The sequence below is a fragment of the Danio rerio genome, chromosome 12 (genome assembly GCF_052040795.2).
Source record: "Danio rerio strain M-AB ecotype USA chromosome 12, GRCz13ab, whole genome shotgun sequence".
Taxonomy (NCBI): domain Eukaryota; kingdom Metazoa; phylum Chordata; class Actinopteri; order Cypriniformes; family Danionidae; genus Danio; species Danio rerio.
In genome coordinates, this window is record NC_141032.1 from 52130001 (window position 1) to 52148516 (window position 18516).

The 18516-nt window shown below is 46.7% G+C and overlaps 3 protein-coding genes across 9 annotated transcripts in view; 1 reads left to right on the top strand and 2 right to left on the bottom strand.

Annotated features, from left to right (window-relative positions):
• Positions 1-205, bottom strand: part of LOC108191765 (cadherin-related family member 1a) — a 20177-nt gene extending 19972 nt beyond the window's left edge. For both annotated transcript variants that reach the window (XM_087277206.1, XM_087277204.1), the window contains exon 1: positions 57-205. In XM_087277206.1, coding sequence (XP_087133332.1) covers positions 57-120 — 64 coding nt within the window. In that variant the 5' untranslated portion in view covers positions 121-205. The remainder of the gene's footprint in view (positions 1-56) is intronic.
• A 3975-nt stretch (positions 206-4180) lies between these two features.
• ghitm (growth hormone inducible transmembrane protein) lies at positions 4181-10426 on the bottom strand. 6 transcript variants are annotated; one of them, XM_087274766.1, is made up of 9 exons: positions 10383-10426; positions 10037-10152; positions 9708-9807; positions 8627-8738; positions 8227-8368; positions 5393-5501; positions 4940-5128; positions 4685-4856; positions 4181-4566 (listed from the first exon to the last, which is right to left on the bottom strand). In XM_087274766.1, exons 2-9 carry the CDS (start codon positions 10148-10150, stop codon positions 4482-4484), a joined length of 1023 nt encoding a protein of 340 aa, XP_087130892.1. In that variant the 5' UTR covers positions 10151-10152; positions 10383-10426; the 3' UTR covers positions 4181-4481. The 6 variants fall into 6 exon arrangements, with proteins under 6 accessions (XP_087130892.1, XP_087130894.1, XP_087130893.1 ...); XM_087274768.1 differs by having other exon boundaries at positions 9708-9895; XM_087274767.1 differs by having other exon boundaries at positions 10327-10426.
• Positions 10427-11936: 1510 nt separating this feature from the next.
• Positions 11937-17850, top strand: chst3b (carbohydrate (chondroitin 6) sulfotransferase 3b). The gene is given in 3 exon segments (NM_001110376.2): positions 11937-12127; positions 14163-14303; positions 16007-17850. Coding segments are annotated over 2 exon segments (1260 nt in total). The 5' UTR covers positions 11937-12127; positions 14163-14223; the 3' UTR covers positions 17187-17850.
• Positions 17851-18516: the final 666 nt, after the last annotated feature.

Below are 18516 nucleotides of genomic sequence, written 5' to 3' on the forward strand. Positions count from 1 at the left end.
GCTGATTACTGGAACACACTCCTGTCCTGTATAAGCAGAATCGGTCAATAACTCACCTGTAGACATGCACAGAGAGAGCAGCAGCAGCAGAAGAGTGTGTGTGTTCCTCAAACTCTCCATCCTGCAGAAGCCTGAAGACCAGCTGAAGGATCATAAGGAGACGCTGGAGACGCTGCTCATCTGAAGACGTCTGAACACCGACTGAGAGGAGCAGAAGCTTAATCCTGTGTGTGTCAGCTCACTGCGCTCACACACACACTCTCACGCGTGCGCGCTCGCTCTTAGCAGCTGATCTGGAGTCAGTAGAGGAGCACATACACCCATATATATATATATATTTATATATTTATATTAGTGCTGTCAATAGATTAAAAAAATTAACTAATTAATTGCACCTTTTTTGGAAAATTAATCGCGAATAATCGCATTTAAAAGACTGAAATTTGTCATTTTGGCTATTCAAATGTAAAATCAATGTTAACACAAGACAAAAACTATTTAAATTCAAAATATAACTGTTTATTAATAATTTTGTTTAACTTGTATCACAGATTTCTTCATGTAAACAACAAACCCACAATAAACCATCAAGATCCTGGCCTGACAGCCATATTTATTACAGGAATTAAACACAGGCATGTTAATGACATGAATTTCAAAATAATCAATACTAATAAAGAAAAAAATTATTCACAAGTTGGATCATAAGTGGACCACAAAAAATGCCAAAATACAGGCATAACTGATGTGAAAAATGGAAAATTATAATAACAATAAAGTATTGAATACAAACAGTTGTACTCATTGTAAAGTTGTATTGCTGTGTGTTGAAAACATTAATTATAAAGCAGAAACAATTAAACCTTTACATTCAGTCAGCTGCTAAGACAGTCCACTCTGTTGGCATTATTGGGGAACAATGTGGACCTTTTCTTTTGAATAATGTGAGCTGAGAGGGCAACGCAATCTCACAGCAATTCGTAACTTTTTGATTTAGTGGCTACGGGCGTTTATGCAGGTTTGTTGCTAAGAAACATGCGCGCGCGCACACACACAGACAGACACACCGTGCGCAGGACAGGGCAGGCGAAGCGACTCCCTTCAGATTCAACACGCATGATCGCGTTCATCAAATTTGCTTTAACTAAGCGTTCTGAAGTCTGGCTGTATTTCACAAGGATTCTGACACAACACCGTGAAGCAGACGCTTGTGTTTAAGGGCTCATGCTGAAAGGCAGATGAATGTGCTGTCTGACAGCTCGCGACATCTTCTTTCTGAGTACATTTACACAAGACACCAATACTCAGATTTTAAATATGATTAAGATAACACTCTTATTAAGAGTCGACCATGTAAGCAGTCTACCTTAAAGGACCACCGAGTCACGAAATGCTGAGGTTTTTCTTTCTGTTCGCCATGCGGGATCAAATTCTATTAAAACAGAAGTCGAAAGCTAAAAATGAAACACTCGAAATTGCATGAAACTCTGGAGAAAACGCTGGAGAGTCTGCACTGCAAAAAAAGCTTTTCTTACTTTGATTTTAGGTCTTGTTTCTAGTCCAAATATCTGAAAGTTCTTAAATCAAGCAGCATTTTCTAGACAAGCAAAACTTATTGTCTTGTTTTAAGAAATAAAATGCCAAAATGAAGTGAGTTTTTCCTTTTGTGTGGCCTAAGCGGTCACTGAATAAATGTGTGAATATATAACCAACTTTACCTTAATAACTTACACTTTCACCTTTCATTGGAGAAGATTTGTTTTATTTCCCGAACCCCTATGAAGACACATTTCACTGGGTGAGTGGAGGGCCTATAGATCTGCCATTATATGTCTTTGAAAACAGGTGACAGGTTAAAGCAAACGGGTCATCAGAGCACGAGAGAGGACTTGGGGATACAACGAGAACTATCTGTGTCAGAAAAGCATGACATGTTTACAACATGTGTTGAAAGTGTCATGTATGTTTGAGAAGACACATGGTGTACGGGAGAGAAGAGTCCAGTTCAGATGTTTGAAGCACAGATACTAGTCATGATTACCAAGTGTGAACTGTGTGTGGAAAAACAGTGATGATCCTATTAGATCTGGATATTATAAGGGCCAACAGGAAGAGGGGTCTTTAAATAGTGGTCGCAAAGCAGTAGGAGCTAGCATAGGCCTGTTGAACCAGTAAACAGCTGTGAAAAGCCAGGATAAAGGGAACAGCAAATCTGAGGGAGATTGGATCTGTCCTGGGCACAGACTGAGATGGGTCTGCTTATGGACGTCTGTGCTTTTTTGGAAAATATTCCAATAAAATATATTCTTCTGGTATTCATAACCCCCAGACTGAGTTTGATTCATTAAGAGAAAAGCCGAAAACCACGACACCGTTCTGAACATTCAGTGTCTGCAGTTTAATCATCCACATGTAGCTGTTTTGCTGAAATCATTTCTGCAATCAGAAACCAGAGATGAGTCTGATTCAGCAGAGCGTCAACTGACCTGACATCACATGAGGACAGCAGAGTCCAGCTTTACTAATCAGCTCCGCACTCCATTCAGCTCCCATTTAGCCAGAGACGTCTGCAGTTGGCATTAAAGCAGTGTGCTGTGCGGTTGGACTTGAATTTGGGATGCTACCGCACAACACCACGTTATCTATTGCATTGCATTTGTATTGTTCTTTATCGTGAATATTTGGGCTGTCTGCACTGCGTAATTTACTGATTTGCAGCTCTTTTTGTTTGTACATTTTTATTTCTCATTCATTTCCACCTTGTGATGTTTGCATTTCTTCATTTGTTTTTCGATTAATACTTTTATTTTTTTGGTTTTGCAAAACTTTCTTTAATTTTGCACGTATATAGAGCCTGCATGAACTCCATACCCCTCAACATGCAGCAGCCTAGAGAAAGGCTGGATCCAGGAGTGCTGGAACCGCAGAGGCACTGCTCATGGAAAGACAGAGACAATATACATGGACAAGAACAGGATATCAGTTCTCCTGCTCTCAACCCCACCAACATCTCAATGAGGAGTGGAGAACGAGAAGTAGTGGAGGTGTAGTGGTCCTCCATCAACTGTAGTTCTGCTTCAGTCCTGCAGGTGGAGCTGAACTCCAACTCCCCACTGCTCTGGTGATGATGATGATGGTGATAATGATGATGATGATGATGATGATGGTGATGATGGTGATGATGATGGTGATGATGGTGATGATGATGGTGATGATGATGGTGATGATGATGATGATGATGATGATGAAGATGATGATGGTGATGATGATGATGATGGTGATGATGGTGATGATGATGGTGATGATGGTGACGATGATGGTGATGATGATGGTGATGATGATGATGGTGATGAGGATGGTGATGATGGTGATGGTGATGATGATGGTGATGATGCTGGATGTGCTCCACACTGAAATATTTGTTTCTGGTGATTCAGGATGAACAGGAAAACATCAGATAGCATATTCATTAGGTGTGTGTGTGTGTACGCGCGTGTGTAAGAGTGTGTGTGAGCTCCCTCTGCTGCTCGTCTCTTCTGATGCGTGTTAATCTGCAGTTGCAGTCAGTCTGAGGGGTTTCAGAGCAGCGCGCGTGTGTGTGCAGACATTGCTGAATATCTGACCCTGTGTGTGTGTGTGTGTGTGTGTGTGTGTGTGTGTTTACAGCTGGCCGTGTCCTGCTTTCAGTGTTCAGCACACAGATGGAGACTCTGGATTATTCGCTAATCTCTCTGTCATGTGCAGCGCTCAGACATGAAAAATAAAGCATGAGTGAGTGTGTGTGTGTGTGTGTCAGAGATCAGACTGGAACACTGAGAGCAGATTCAGTGCTAATGATGATCAGCACTATACGGCGCGAGTGTGTGAAGTGAGCGCCACCTTGTGGTTCCATCAGAGAGAGGCTGTAAGTCAGTTTCCAGAAGCTTCTCGCTCACTGTTCCTCACTGGTGGACTGATCTGCCCAGTCCAACACACACTGCAAACTCACTGCTGTCCATCACACAACTCAAACCTCATCATCTGTTCTGAGATCAGCTGAACCCCTGTGAACCACCCCATCTCCTCCTCACACCACTGCCCAAATGCTGTGTACTGTGTGTGTGTGTGTGTGTGTGTGTGTGTGTGTGTGTGTGTGTGTGTGTGGTGATGTCTGCAGTGCGGAATGAACACACACTCAAGATCTAGTGCAAGACGGAGGTTTATTGAGTGTTCAGCATCTGTGTGTGTATGTGCGTGTTTGTATGTGCGTGTTTGTGTGTGCATGTGTGTTTGTGTGTGTGTAAGAGCAGCATTACAGCATCCTCGCGCTGGCAGAGCTGACATAAATACACTGAACTAGAGTAAAGAGAGCAACTGGTGTGTGTGTGTGTGTGTGTGTGTTCATCTGACCCGCAGCTCAGCGGAGCAGAACCCTAACTCTGAACAGAACTGATGATCATCTCGAGCGGCTGATTGGCTGATGTGTGCGGCATCTCTGCGGGTCACTTCCTCCTGCTCCCGGCGCCGGACAGGATCATCACCAGACGCATGAAGATGTTGATGGTGTCGATGAAGATGCCCAGAGACCTGTAGGAACACACACACACATACACACACAAACACACGTGACACACTGCTTATATAATCACAGCTGTTGCAGAGATATCATGTGTGTGTGTGTGTGTGTGTGTGAGGAGACACTGACGCGTTTATTGGGTCGTATTTGTGCGCGCTGTACAGCGGGTGTGTTTCCGCACGCTTGATGACCTTCTGTGTGTCGTAGAGCAGAAACAGACTGAAGAGCAGCAGACCGCCGTACACCGACACCGAGTACAGCCCCGCGCCCACAGCAGTGGAGGGGGGCAGGAACATGGAGCCTGCGGAGAACAGAGTCCATCAGCTGAACACACACACACACACACACACACACACACAGCATGTAAACACACACACATCTTACCCAGCGTGGATGCCAGCACCAGGCCGAGACCCACCGCCAGCGGGCCGCCCATGTTGAGGAAGCGTTCGCTCGGAGCGCACACGGCCACCGTCGACAGCCCGCCCACCACACCTGCAGTGCACCACACGGCCCTCAGCATCAGCGGACCCCCGAGCAGAGTCAACGGGGCCACCACCGCCCCGAACACACCTGCGCGCACCCACACCCACACCCACACACACACACACACACACACACACACACACACACACACACACACACACACACACACACACACACACACACACAGAGAGAGAAAACAAAACAGCTCAAACATCAGCAGACGCTGCACACACAGACTACAGCGCACTCTAGTGGCCATGAGGCAGACTGTTTATTATAAAGCAGCAGATCCTGATTACTCTCTGCCTCCAGCAGGTGTGTGTGTGTGTGTGTGTGTGTGTGTTTGTGTACCTGCATAGAGAGCCCAGGACAGGTGTTTAGCAACGGGGCTGTGCTCATACGAGACAGATCTGACCAGAACACCAGCGCCGATCAGCGCAGCGAAGGTGGCTCCGATGGCCTGAGGACAGAAGAGTTAGTACACCACAGAACCGCACGCACACGCACACGCACACACACACACACACACACACACACACACACACACACACACACACACAAACACACACACACACACAAACACACACACAAACAAACACAAACACAAACACACACACACGCACACACACACACACACACACACACACACACACACACAAACACACACGCCTCACTGCATTATGAAGAGCACACCACATTACTGGCATCAATCTAGCAGGTGTGTGAGCCAAATTTGACCACTGACAGTGTGCGACTGACACTCTGCTGCTGATCTGCATGTGGAGCTGTTGATCTTTTACCGAATCAGTGTGTGTGTGTGTGTGTGTGTGTGTGTGTAGTGTTCATCAAGGTGTGTGTTCCTGTCACTTAAAAACGCCTCTTTATTTTCACTTTGTGCCACTTATTGACAAAGTGTGTCAGCGGGACATGTGTGTGTGTGTGTGTGTGTGTGTGTGTGTGTGTGTGTGTGTGTGTCCAACACTGGTGAAGTACATTAGTTCGGCTTGGTTATACATATATGACATGTTGACTTCAGCAGTGATGATGCTCTATTAAACAGCACAGGATGCGTCTGACCATGAGGGGAAACGCCTCACAGCAGCTGCTCTCCATCACATTAGATCACAGTGTTTAAATCAGTCCAGCAGGTGGCGCTGATCATCAGCAGGATCAGTTCAAACACATTAAACACAAGTAAACAGATGAAACGATGGCCCCAGAGCGGTTCCCGTGTGTCTGTTTATATTAGGGATGCTCATTACGGTTAATTTTGCCAACCGACAACCACCACTGCTTAGACGAATATTAACAGTAAACTAGTCAGATTAATATTCAAATCATTTTTAAATAAAAGTTTGACGTGTCTATGTTGTGCACATTAAATATCGCATTTTAAAATACTGATTAATCTTAACATTAATAACAGAACATTAGAACAGAGCATCTTCACGCACCTGCAGTGTTTCCAACAGCATAGAAGAACAGAATAATCTAAATAAAATGAATGAATAAATAGGCCTGCCCTGAATTATTTCCCTCTTAAACGATTCATTTAGATTACAAAACAGAAACACTGACTGACCCTCTTTATGAACGGGCAAAGGCTGTTTTCCCCCATCATATACTTTTCTCTTCTATCAAATAAAAACAGCAGACCACCTCAAATCGCTCGCTCCACGGAAAACCTGCATTTATTTAACGTCCCGCTGTTATTATTATACCACAAAACCTTTTTACATTTCAATAGAGATCATTATTGTGAAGATTATGTGTTGGTGCAAGCTTTCCTCCCTCTCTCGCGCAGTTCAAGTGCGCGCACTGCGTGATGAAAAGACAATGAAAACATGCGCTTATGTTGACTTCTGTAAAGAGTTTTGCTGTTTAAATATGACATTGCATTATTGTGCACACATGCTTTATCAGCTGTAAAATGAAAGCTGAAGTCTGTGTGTTGTGTTTATAACACAGATCCAGGAGACGGTCAGAATCAGCGCTGGTTTGGCACCAACTCGTCTCTATCAAACAGCAGTATTGTTTTTGCTTCTTTAACAAATATGTCTGTAAGCACGTGTGGTTACACGTTACCGTCCCGCGAGTTAACAAATGTGTGTTGCAGTGGCACATTAAGGGGCCGATCACAGCAAACTGCTCATGTGCCGATTTCCTCTGCTGCTGCACAAAACCTCTTGCACACCCTCAAATATACAGTGCTCAAGCGCAGATCTTCTCCAGCGCTCTCAAATAATCACTGCTGGAGTGCGATTTAGCGTGTTTATGCAGTGGCTATATCTCCAACAGTTAGTAGATGTGCTGAGAATATTTCTGCATGTCTCCAATAGACCTGCAGAGCGGCATTAATGCGTCCTGAGGTAAAGTGAAGCGGCTATAACTCCAGCAAGATAGAGTGATTATACGCAGAGCCCCAGACCTTTATCTATAAAGTATAATTCAGGAAACTGTGTTCATCAGAACTGAAAGCTGCGTCGTCTTAGCCAGCCTCCCACATCACGCACCTGTCAGTCACGTAAGCTTAAAGGGTTAACCAGACAGCACACAGCACTATACGCTTACAGAGACGTGTGCGCTGTTATAACCCACTCACCTTTAACAGGTTTTGATGTGATTATTACCCGCTATTAAAAACAGCTACGACACAATGTTTTGAATGGGTAATGTAGCCGTGGAGGGATGCATTCTGGTGTGGCGTCCCGACATGGAAGACTGACTGTAGCGGGACCATGCTCTCTACAAGTTCTCTGTGGTTATCTTGACAACACACACACACACACACACACACACACACACACACACACACACACTGCTGCTCTGGCATGAGCCGTGCGCAGACACTTGCAGCGGTCAGTAAACCATTTTAAAGATGCCCCTCTGAATGCAAAAGCACATTCGATCGGCCCGTCATGCAGCCAAACTCTGTAATATATGTACCATAACATTAGTTAATTGTTAAACTGATACTACTATCCAGTTACAAACGCTTTATTATGAACGCTTAATCTGTTATTTTGAGCAGCCCTAGTTCAGACACATCAGCTGCTGACCGGACGCTTGGAACATCCTCCCTGCGCACACACGCAAAGCATCATGGGTAATATTGCCTTCTAAGAAAAAGGTCTACATCGCTGCGCATCACCTCCGCGTGTGTGTGTGTGTATGCGTGTGCGTACCAGCCAGGAGTTGCTCATCATGATCCCCATGAGCACCGGGGTCCTGCTGATGGCCACCGCCGAGAGCGCCGTCAGGCCCACACTGCCCGCGAAATACAGGTATGTGGAGTGTATGCGGTCCCGCACGTACTGCGGCCAGATCCTGCACACACACACACACACAGATGATGAACAGCTGTTTCTCTCACACACACACACACACACACACACACACACACACACACACACACACACACACGCACACACACACGCACACACACGCACACACACACACACGCGCACACACACACACGCGCACACACACACACACACACGTGCACACACACGCGCACGCACACACACACACACACACACACACACACACACACACACACACACACAGTCAGGCTCAAACTCTTACGCTGCCTTCTCGATGGCCCCGATCTCACTGGACATGCCGAGACCGTAATAACACAGAGCGCCCAAACCCACCGCTGCACCGCCCGCCAGCAGAACCCGACCCATACTGTCAACTGTGGAGGAGAGAACACACACACACACACAATCATCATCATCATCATCATCATCAGTATAACCTGACCCATACTGTCAGCTGTAGACTAAAAAAATAAGAAAAGCCTTCATTTCCAACCCTTAATTCAATAAAGCTCATCCCGAGCTGTTATAATAATAATAATAATAATAATGAAATAATATAAGCTTAGTTTTGTCCTGTTTTCTGAAAGAAAGATTTAAATGAAGGCGCACACTGGACAGATGAAGGAGCATGAGGAACGGTGTCTTGTTTTCTGAAAACACCTCCTCAACATGAAGTGATCGTTGGCTAAAACGAGCTAAATTATCTGCCAATGTGTTCAGAAGAATAATCTGACTGAGAGATAATCTGTAACAGCAGAGCGCATCACTACATTTCACGACAAGTGTCTGCTGAACAGAGAGAATAGATGAACTGTGGAGTTACTTTCACTGTGTGTGTCTGAAATGAACAAAACACATCAGCAGATTATATCTGAATGCACTGTTAGTCTCGTGTGCTCTACAAGCTCTAGATGTGATGTTTCACTAGTGCTTGTGTGTGTTTACATGTCTAAAACATAAAATAAGCATCGGGTGGTAAAACACTGCATAACTGTGATGATATGACACGTCCGTCTCTGACTCAGCGCCAGCGAACGCGCCACATCTCTGTTTGACAATTTCATTTGCAGATCTAAAGGTAAACGAGCTGATGCTGACTTGTCAAGCTGGATATGGAGTAAAACAGCAGCACCAGGGACATCACAGTCCGGAACAGAAGCAGGATTCTGTAGTGGTTTAACCTGCTGTTGCTCCCTTCCTCCTCATCCCTGTCGATGAGGCGCTGAACTCTGCATCAGTGCGCAAGAGAGACCGTGTCCGCGCTCAACTAGTGTTTATTTAATAATTAAATGTCCCCACATCGCACCACATAACCCCGTGCTGACCCAGGATCAGCAGCTCACCTCTGCTGGCGGTGTGTGTGTTCTGGAGCGCGGCGTCCTGCAGCTGCTCTTTAGGTGTTTTGGCCCTGCGGAGCCCCAGCCTGACCCTGCTGGAGAAACCCTGCTGGAGAAACACACACACACACACACACACACACACACACACAAACACACAAACACACACACACACTCATCAGTACACACACACACTTACACACACAAACAAAAACACACACACACACACACACACACAAACAAAAACACACACACATCAGTACACACAGACACACACACTCACTCTCTCTCTCTCTCTCTCTCTCTCTCTCTCTCTCTCTCTCTCTCTCGTGTACCTGCTGGGGCCTCATCATCAGTGCGGGGCTCCTGATCAGAGCTCGGGGCCCCTGAGGGACAGCACAGCGCAGGCCCAGCGGAGCCCGCAGACAGGAGAGACGACACAGGAGCATGACTGCAGGAACACACACACACACACACACACACACACACACACACACACACACACACACACACACACACACACACACACACAGTTTATCGGAGTTCACTGAGGGAACTGCAGCACAAACGCGTCTATCAGCAGGTAAATGAAGGTTCTGGTCTAGTAAAGAGTAGCAGAACTGACCGGAGATCAGACAGTAACAGTGTCAGACTGACCGGAGATCAGAGAGTCTCACTCACCGGTTTGTTGTTTACCTTCACCTCTGAGCAGCGTCTTCAGCACTGACGCAACCCGCAGAAAACTCCTTCCTGAACGTTCGCCGTGACGTCACTAGCCGGTGTCAGCCGCGCAATGCAATGTGGTACTTGAAGTTTGAAGTTCTAACGTTATGCTGTTTCCCCCTCGTCAACTTTTCCCTACACCAGTACACTAATATATCCCACCTGAAGGAGCGAAGGAAAGCGAGAGAGTGAACTCTAGCGCTCGGTAAACCGGAAGCGATGCGGTTCTGTTTGTGTTTTTACTCGCTTATATATCCCAGATGAGATTTAAACTTGTTTGGTCAGACTCTGTCATGGTTATTGAGCACTTGGCGAGCTGTCTATCAGTGATTAAACAAATTAATTTAGTTTAATTTAATTTAGTTCAGTTGTGTCGTGTATGCGGACATTATTTTGATTAAATAATGATTTATTAATAGCGGGCTCTGGTGATTTAGCCGTGGGCGCCATCTTGTGTTCAGACGCAGGACAACAGACACTTCATACATAAACACTTCTGAACACACACACACACACACCATTTTTTAGAGGTGATGATGATGATGATTATGAAGATGATGATGATCTATAAGCTCCTCATCCTGTTCTGAAGGGCTGAGACTTTATTCCATCTCATTTCTTAAGTGAATGCTGCTGATGCCGCACACTATCCTGCCGTTATATGTCTGTTCTCAGCATCGCGCAGTGCCTCATGCTATTCTCAATGGTTGTTGACTTGCTCCAGAATCTACTCCTGCCATTTGTCTGTTCATTTCATTATATGCGATGTATATTTTCCATCAATACTCCAAACCTTCACCACCAACTTCAATATTAATCAATTTCCTGTTCTGATCTCAGCTTATAGGCAAATAAGAGCGGAAGCACCAATCAGAGGCCGCAGTCTACTGACCTCATCATGTAGATGGACTGACCCTGACCCTAACCCTACCCTAACCCAGACCTGCAGCCACACAGTGACGGACACTATAGAGTCATTCAATACTAATTCACCAATATCCCACATTACACTACAGCTGGGCAATAGTTATTTAAATGTTAATTTATTCCCTTGAGTGCTGTTTGATTGGCTTCTATTGGTATATATATATTTATGAAATTATAAAAGCTTAGTAATTATGTTAGGGCTTTATAGTGTTTGATGTTGTTCTGTTCTTGTTGGGTCTGATATAATTTCGTTCTGCGTTGTTTTGATGTTTTGAATGACAAAAATAAAGGAAACTGAAGTGATAACAAACTAACTCCACATTTAACCTGCGTGAGCCCTGACCTGACCCTAATATAACAGCAAGGCTCTCTCGCGGAGGGGTTGTGGCAGCAGACCGTCGCAGAAACACTGCTTTAATGGACATTTCTAAACTTTCTCCTCAGCGGGAGGGGTTTGCAGAGGGCGGGGTTGAGTGGGCTGTGACGTCACGACGCCGGTGTTTCGCCGTCGCTCGCACGCGCTAATCAGAATCGCATCGCGTCTCCGAGAGCGCGCTCCTTCTGCGCGCTCCTGAAATACAGGACATTATATGTGTTGATTTATCGGGCTTCAGACTCAGAGCTCAGAGCTGCTGCTTCCTTTCCTCTACAGCTGTGTGTGTGCTGCAGTGCTGCCCGCAGACCAGCACAGTGATGGACTCAGAGACAATACTGAATATGGAGTTTTACACACCCTGATCTGACTGACGAGTGCTTCATCACGCGGACGCAGAACGGTACAGTAAGAGCAGCACACGCGTCCTCTGAACATCATTCTGTAGAGTTATCCTGAAGATGAGGTCTGTCATGATGCTGATGTGTTCATTTAATCTCAGTGTTTGACTGATAAATGAGATTATTACTGTGATGATGCGAGTCTGACTGCTGATGCTGAGACACAGCGGTCCAGTAAACTGCTGCTGAACATCAGCGAACACACACTGAGCGCTCACCAGCTCACATTATCTGTGCCTTTGTGTGTGTGTGTGTGTGTGCGCGCGCAGGGTTTGGGGGTGTTTGACCCCCTAATTAACTGAAGAACGTCTAAACAGCACGTCTGGGGGTTTACCCTATTATATAGTGAGAGATGGTTTGATCTGATCTGTATCTGTAAAATATTAATTATTAAATCAATAAACAATAAATATGGGTTAGCCCACCCCCATAATGGACCATACCATCTCAGCTCACACTCAAAATAGTATACATACACTCCTTCAGTGTGTGAAACACACACACACACACACACACACACACACACACACACACACACACACACACACACACACACACACAACCTGAACATCATTAATAAGTTAAATGTAATCTAAATAAATATACAACTTTGGCTGACTGAAGCGCGTGTGTGTGTGTGTGTGTGTGTGTGTGTGTGTGTGTGTGTGTGTGTGTGTATTACAAACAAAATCCTGAAAAAATAATTGTGTGAGTGTTTGTCTCTCTTTTATGCTCCGTGTGTGTCTGTGTATGTCTGTATGTGTGTCTGTCAGTGTGTGCTAGTGTGTGTGTGTGTGTGTGTGTGATTCTGCCGTTCCTCTATAGCCTCTGTGCTGAATGTGACGCCGGTGTGTGATTCTGCTAGTATTCAGCGCTTGCACTGCTAAAGGTGTTTCCTCTCTCAGAGTTCGTGTTCTGTTTATGGTCTGAACACTGGAATCCGTCTGAGCCTCTTCTGGAGCAGCAGAGACGTCCTCCTGTTCAGCAGCACAGCGGCAGAACGAGCGGGTTTCTCCTTAAACCCAGCAGAATAATCTCGTCATAAGGAAAACAAGATCATTTTTCTCCACCTGTGTGTGTGTGTGTGTGTGTGTTCTGCTGTTCATCAACACTGTGCAGAGCTGAAGCCGTGTCTCAGTGTGTTTAATATGGGTTTATGGACCGTGTAAAGCAGACACTGCAGCTCTCACTGGGCCTCAGAGATCCGCTGCTGCTTTACAGTGTTTGTTGGTGATGTTCTGGTTTCTTGAATTTGTCCAAGACAGAACTGGTCTCCGCCTGTGGTCCACACACACACACACACACACACACACACACACACACACACACACACACACACACACACACAGACACACACACACACACACACACACACACACACACACACACACACACAGACACACACACACACACACACTGCTGTATAATTATCTCCAGCAGACCAGCATCTGCTTATTTCTCACACTGAGACTCTGCTTCTGTGCTCATGTGCTGCTGTCTGTGTGACGGTCTGCTGCTCCTCACACTGGACACTTTTAGGCTCAGTACCGTCAATAAAGAAGGCTTGAGACGTGTTGTTATAGTCAAAGTGTTTACGCGGTTGTTCTCGTGTGTTTAGTTAGTGAGAGTTCAGCTCAGCGGTGTTCAGCTCTGCTCGGATATTCTACATCAGTGATGTTTCACATTCGCACTGATCCAGGACCAGCTCAGCTTCTGCTGGTGATATGAATAATGACTCCTATATTCCTGCAGAGTTTTCAGCTCTTGATGTAACCCTGTGCAGCGGTCAGCGAGGCGTAATCAGTGTTTACTGTAGAGTGACTGTCATTACTGCTGATCCTCTGTGTTTGCACCTCACTGTGATACTCCTGACCTGCAGCAGCGCATATAACACACTCCGAGCACACTGCAGACTGAGCTAATGAATCAAGCTGTATTCCTGAGAAACCATCAGACGACTGTCATGTGTGTGTGTGTGTGTGTGTGTGTGTGTGTGTGTGTGTCACTCTAACACTTGTGTTGTGTGCTTTATTGCAGTGAATCAGAGGAATGAGGATGAAGTACTGATCTGCGCCCGCTGAGCCTCACACACACAAGAATGCGCATTAAATACACCATTTCTGTCATCTTTATTGTGGCTTTGGTCATCATAGAAAAGGAAAACAACATTATTTCCAAGTGAGTACATCAGCAGTTCTGTTTGATTACGAGAGGATGATCAGAGAGCAGGAAACAGCAGACGCTGACGCTCTAGTGAAGGGCTATTCCATCAGGCCAAACCCGGCTCCCGAGACCATTTGTTCTGGCCCTTCAAATAGTGTGACCAAGACATACAAATCAATTTAGTTCAGTCGAAAAACGGCCGCTATAGCTATGAAGTGACGTGTGTTCAATACAGCACTAGCTGCAGAGGCTGCGCAGAGCATCACCATGAGCGAGTGGTGCAGACAGCCGAAAACATTTGGAGATGTTCTGTAGAAGATGCCTTTTGCTCACTGCACTGTAATCACTAATAGGGATTCAAAGATTAGCTGATTTCACTATTAACAATAGACTGCACTTTAATTCGTCACAGTTAATGAATCGTAAAGGCTTCTCTAAGCCGCATTTCTGTTGCACGGAAAAGTTATGACAAGTTGGCAACTGTGCGCTAGTTTAAAGTTCCAAGCATGTGCACCGAGACTAATACGCACGCACACCGGGTTAACTACAGCAGCGGCCGTTCCCATATCACGTCTTTTCCGCTTGCAAGTTTGCTATTTCTAATGTAAGAATGACAATATGCGCGCACAAGCGGAGCAACGTGCTTCTGTCCGTGCGCTCGCAGTAGAAAACATCTGACGGTGAGAGTTGTGCGTGTCCTTCAGTGTAATGCAAACAAAAGATATGTCAGACGAATTATTATTAAAATGATTATATACGCATGAACCCAGATCATAACAACAGTTCATCTAAATAGCTGCTTCCCTAATATAAAGCGTGTTGTTCTAAATAACATTAGACATGATAACTGTGAAAGCAGGATTATTCTTCAGACTATATCAGACAACCTAAATCTATAATGCGGCATCACTAATTGTTCTGCTGTTCAAAACACAACATATGAATGTGTGTGTGAATGTAGAAGAGGCCTGCTCCAGCAATGCGCTGCTTCTGCTGTGGGAAATACAACATTTAAATGTTTGTGAACAAAAGAAAGTCAATTGGACAATGCAGTTGCTTTAAAATACAACATATTCACATACTAATGTAGAAAAAGCCGGCGTGGGCGTCTTTATGAGCACAAATACAGCATACGGGCTCTGATATGTAGTTGTGTCTTCACTCATATAGCAAGTCATATCTCTCCGGCCCTTTGTTTGGGATGCTCTTCATGAACCGGCCCCCATGATGAACTAATTGAATAGCCCTGCTGCAGTGTGTCTCCAGAACAGATGCAGATGCAGAGGTCCACAATAGAGGAGGCATCAGATGCTCAGTTCAGGATCTGGTGTGGGTCAGAGAGAGACTGGATGAGTCTGGTCGGCCCCTGTGCCCGGTTCCCTGATTAATATTGGAGCTGCTCTTTGGTGCAGTCGAGCTCTCGATGAGGCCGTCACTGCGGCTAGATTCAGCGCTTTCGTCATCGCCTGCTTTGCTCATGTTGATTGGCACGATTGGCTTTCAGACAAATGATTCAGTTCGGTTCTGTCAGTATTGGGTTTTCTGCTGTCAGATTAGCACAGGATGACTTTAATGTGTTCAGCAGTCAGCAACAATAGATGAAGTCAGAGGAATAACCCTGACCCTTCATTAATCCTGCAGTCTGACTGTGTAGAGCAGAAGACTGCAGTGGTGAGGAGAGGAACCGCTTCAGTGTTGATGGTGTGCTCTGTGTTTAGGGTGTCTGATAAGCTGACCCCGAGGCTGACCCCGCTGACCCCAAGGCTGACCCCGGTGACCCCGCTGACCCCTCTGCCATCCACCAATGACTCGGAGCGACTGCAGAGCTCCACCGGCTCGCTCCTGGACAGTACGGCCGGGCAGAGGCATGTGCTCCTGCTGGCCGGCACCCGCACCGGCTCCTCCTTTGTGGGCGAGTTCTTCAACCAGCTGGGCCCCGAGGTGTTCTACCTGTTTGAGCCGCTGTGGCATGTGGAGCGCATGCTGACGGTGGAGAGCGGTGGCACTAACGCGAGCGTGGCAGCGCCGGCTTACCGAGACGTCCTGCGGCAGCTGCTGTTGTGCAACTTCTCTCTGCTGGAGGACTTCATGGAGCCGCGGCCGCAGGAGCACGTCACCGCTGCACTGTTCCGTCGTGAGTCAAGCCGTGCGCTGTGTGAAGAGCCCGTCTGCACACTGCCGGCCCGGAGAGAGTTCGAGCGTTATCGCTGCCGGGTGCGCCGCTGTGGCCCGCTCAACCTGACGCTGGCCGGACAGTCCTGTCTGCAGAGGCGGCACCGTGTCATCAAGACGGTGCGGGTGCGGCAGCTGGAGACGCTGCGCCCGCTGGCCGAGGACCCGCGGCTGCACATGCGCTTCATCCAGCTGGTGCGGGACCCACGTGCCGTCCTGGCGTCCCGCATGGTGGCGTTCTCCAGCAGGTACCGCAGCTGGCAGCGCTGGGCCGCAGGCGAGGAGCTGCCCTTGGACCAGGACGAAGTGCGCAAACTCAGAGCTAACTGTGACAACATCCGCATGTCAGCCGAGCTCGGGCTCCAGCAGCCGGCGTGGCTCCGCGGGCGCTACATGCTAGTGCGCTATGAGGACATCGCGCGGTTCCCCATGCGCAAAGCTGCAGAGATGTACGCCTTCACCGGGATCCCCTTCACAGCGCAGGCGGAGCAGTGGATCCTCAAGAACACGCAGGCGTCGCAGGAGGCCAGCGGCGTCTACTCCACCCAGAAGAACTCCTCACAGCAGGTGGAGAAGTGGAGGCGCAGCGTGAGCTTCCGGCTGGTGCAGCTGGTGCAGGAGGAGTGCAGCGCCACCATGAGGCTGTTCGGCTACAGACCCGCAGAGAACCAGCAGATGCTGAGCGACACATCTCTGAGTCTGATCGAGGACAGAACATTCCTGTGACCGAAGAATATCCCCGTCCTCACCTGCAGCAGTATTGGAGGACCTGTGTGTGTGTGTGTGTGTGTGTGTGTGTGTGTGTGTGTGTGTTTCTGCAGCTGGTTTGCAGAACTCTATGATCTGGATCCTCTGATTTCACCAGTGTTGTCGTCTTCATTAAGGGCTCTTTTTTAATCTTTTTATAATTATATTCTCACTCCAGGAGTTATAAACCTCATCTCTCCTCACACACACCTCACACACACACCTCACACACACACACACCACACGCACTCCTCACACACACCTCACACACACCACACACACACCACACACACACCACACACACACCTCACACACACACTCCTCACACACTCCTCACACACACACTCCTCACACACACACTCCTCACACACACACTCCTCACACACACCACACACACACACTCCTCAAAGGAGAAATAAAGTTGACCTTGTTTTGCCTAACAGGTTGTCGTGTTTGCTGTGTTGTAGAGCGGGGCGTTGTTAGATATAAAACTCTACTGGGACACAGCACCCCTCCAAAAATAAATAAATAAATAAAAAAATAAAACTATTAAAACAGAAATATATGATTATAAATAAATAACAGTACTGTTGTTATTATGCAATGATTATTCCTAATAAATCACAGAAATGGATCCTAAATGTAACTGAAAGCAATCTAAAGACAGCCGGAGTCATCAAACTTTGTCTTGTTGACTTGTAAAACTCGCTGCGTGCCGGATTCACAGCACATGAGCGGCGCGGCTGTTATTTCAGCATGCTTGTTCACAACCGGACCGGGAGCCGAGCAGCGCGTCCGCATCAAGCAGGAGCGGTGTGTGTGAGGCGCGCGGGTGTGTGTTATTTCTGCGCACAGGTTCAGTTTGCTTTTTGATTAAACTGCATTGCTTTCATCAGCGTTGGTTTGGTTGCGTATAGAGCATAACCTCTTTATTCTGGGGTCTCCACTCTTAATCAACACTCTTGCACATCAAGTAAATCTCACAGCATTTACTGGAGCACTGCCATTTTTACTGGGGCACATGCTCCTGTAAATGGGGTCTAGCAACGCCCCTGTTGTAGACATTATTGTATAGAGGTGCTTGGAGTGCTGGATGTGTGTGTGTGTGTGTGTGTGTGTGTGCAGCTCTGCGGGTCTCAGGAATCCTGTCGCGGGAGGAGTCGTGTTTCTCTTTTAGTTGTTTCTAAATCTGCAAGTGCTCATTACTGCCTACAGTCCAGGAAAACACAGACCTCAGCCCGGCCCAAGAACACTTGGTAGTGTACACTGCAGTGTGTGTTCTCTGGTGTGTGTGTGTGTGTGTGTGTGC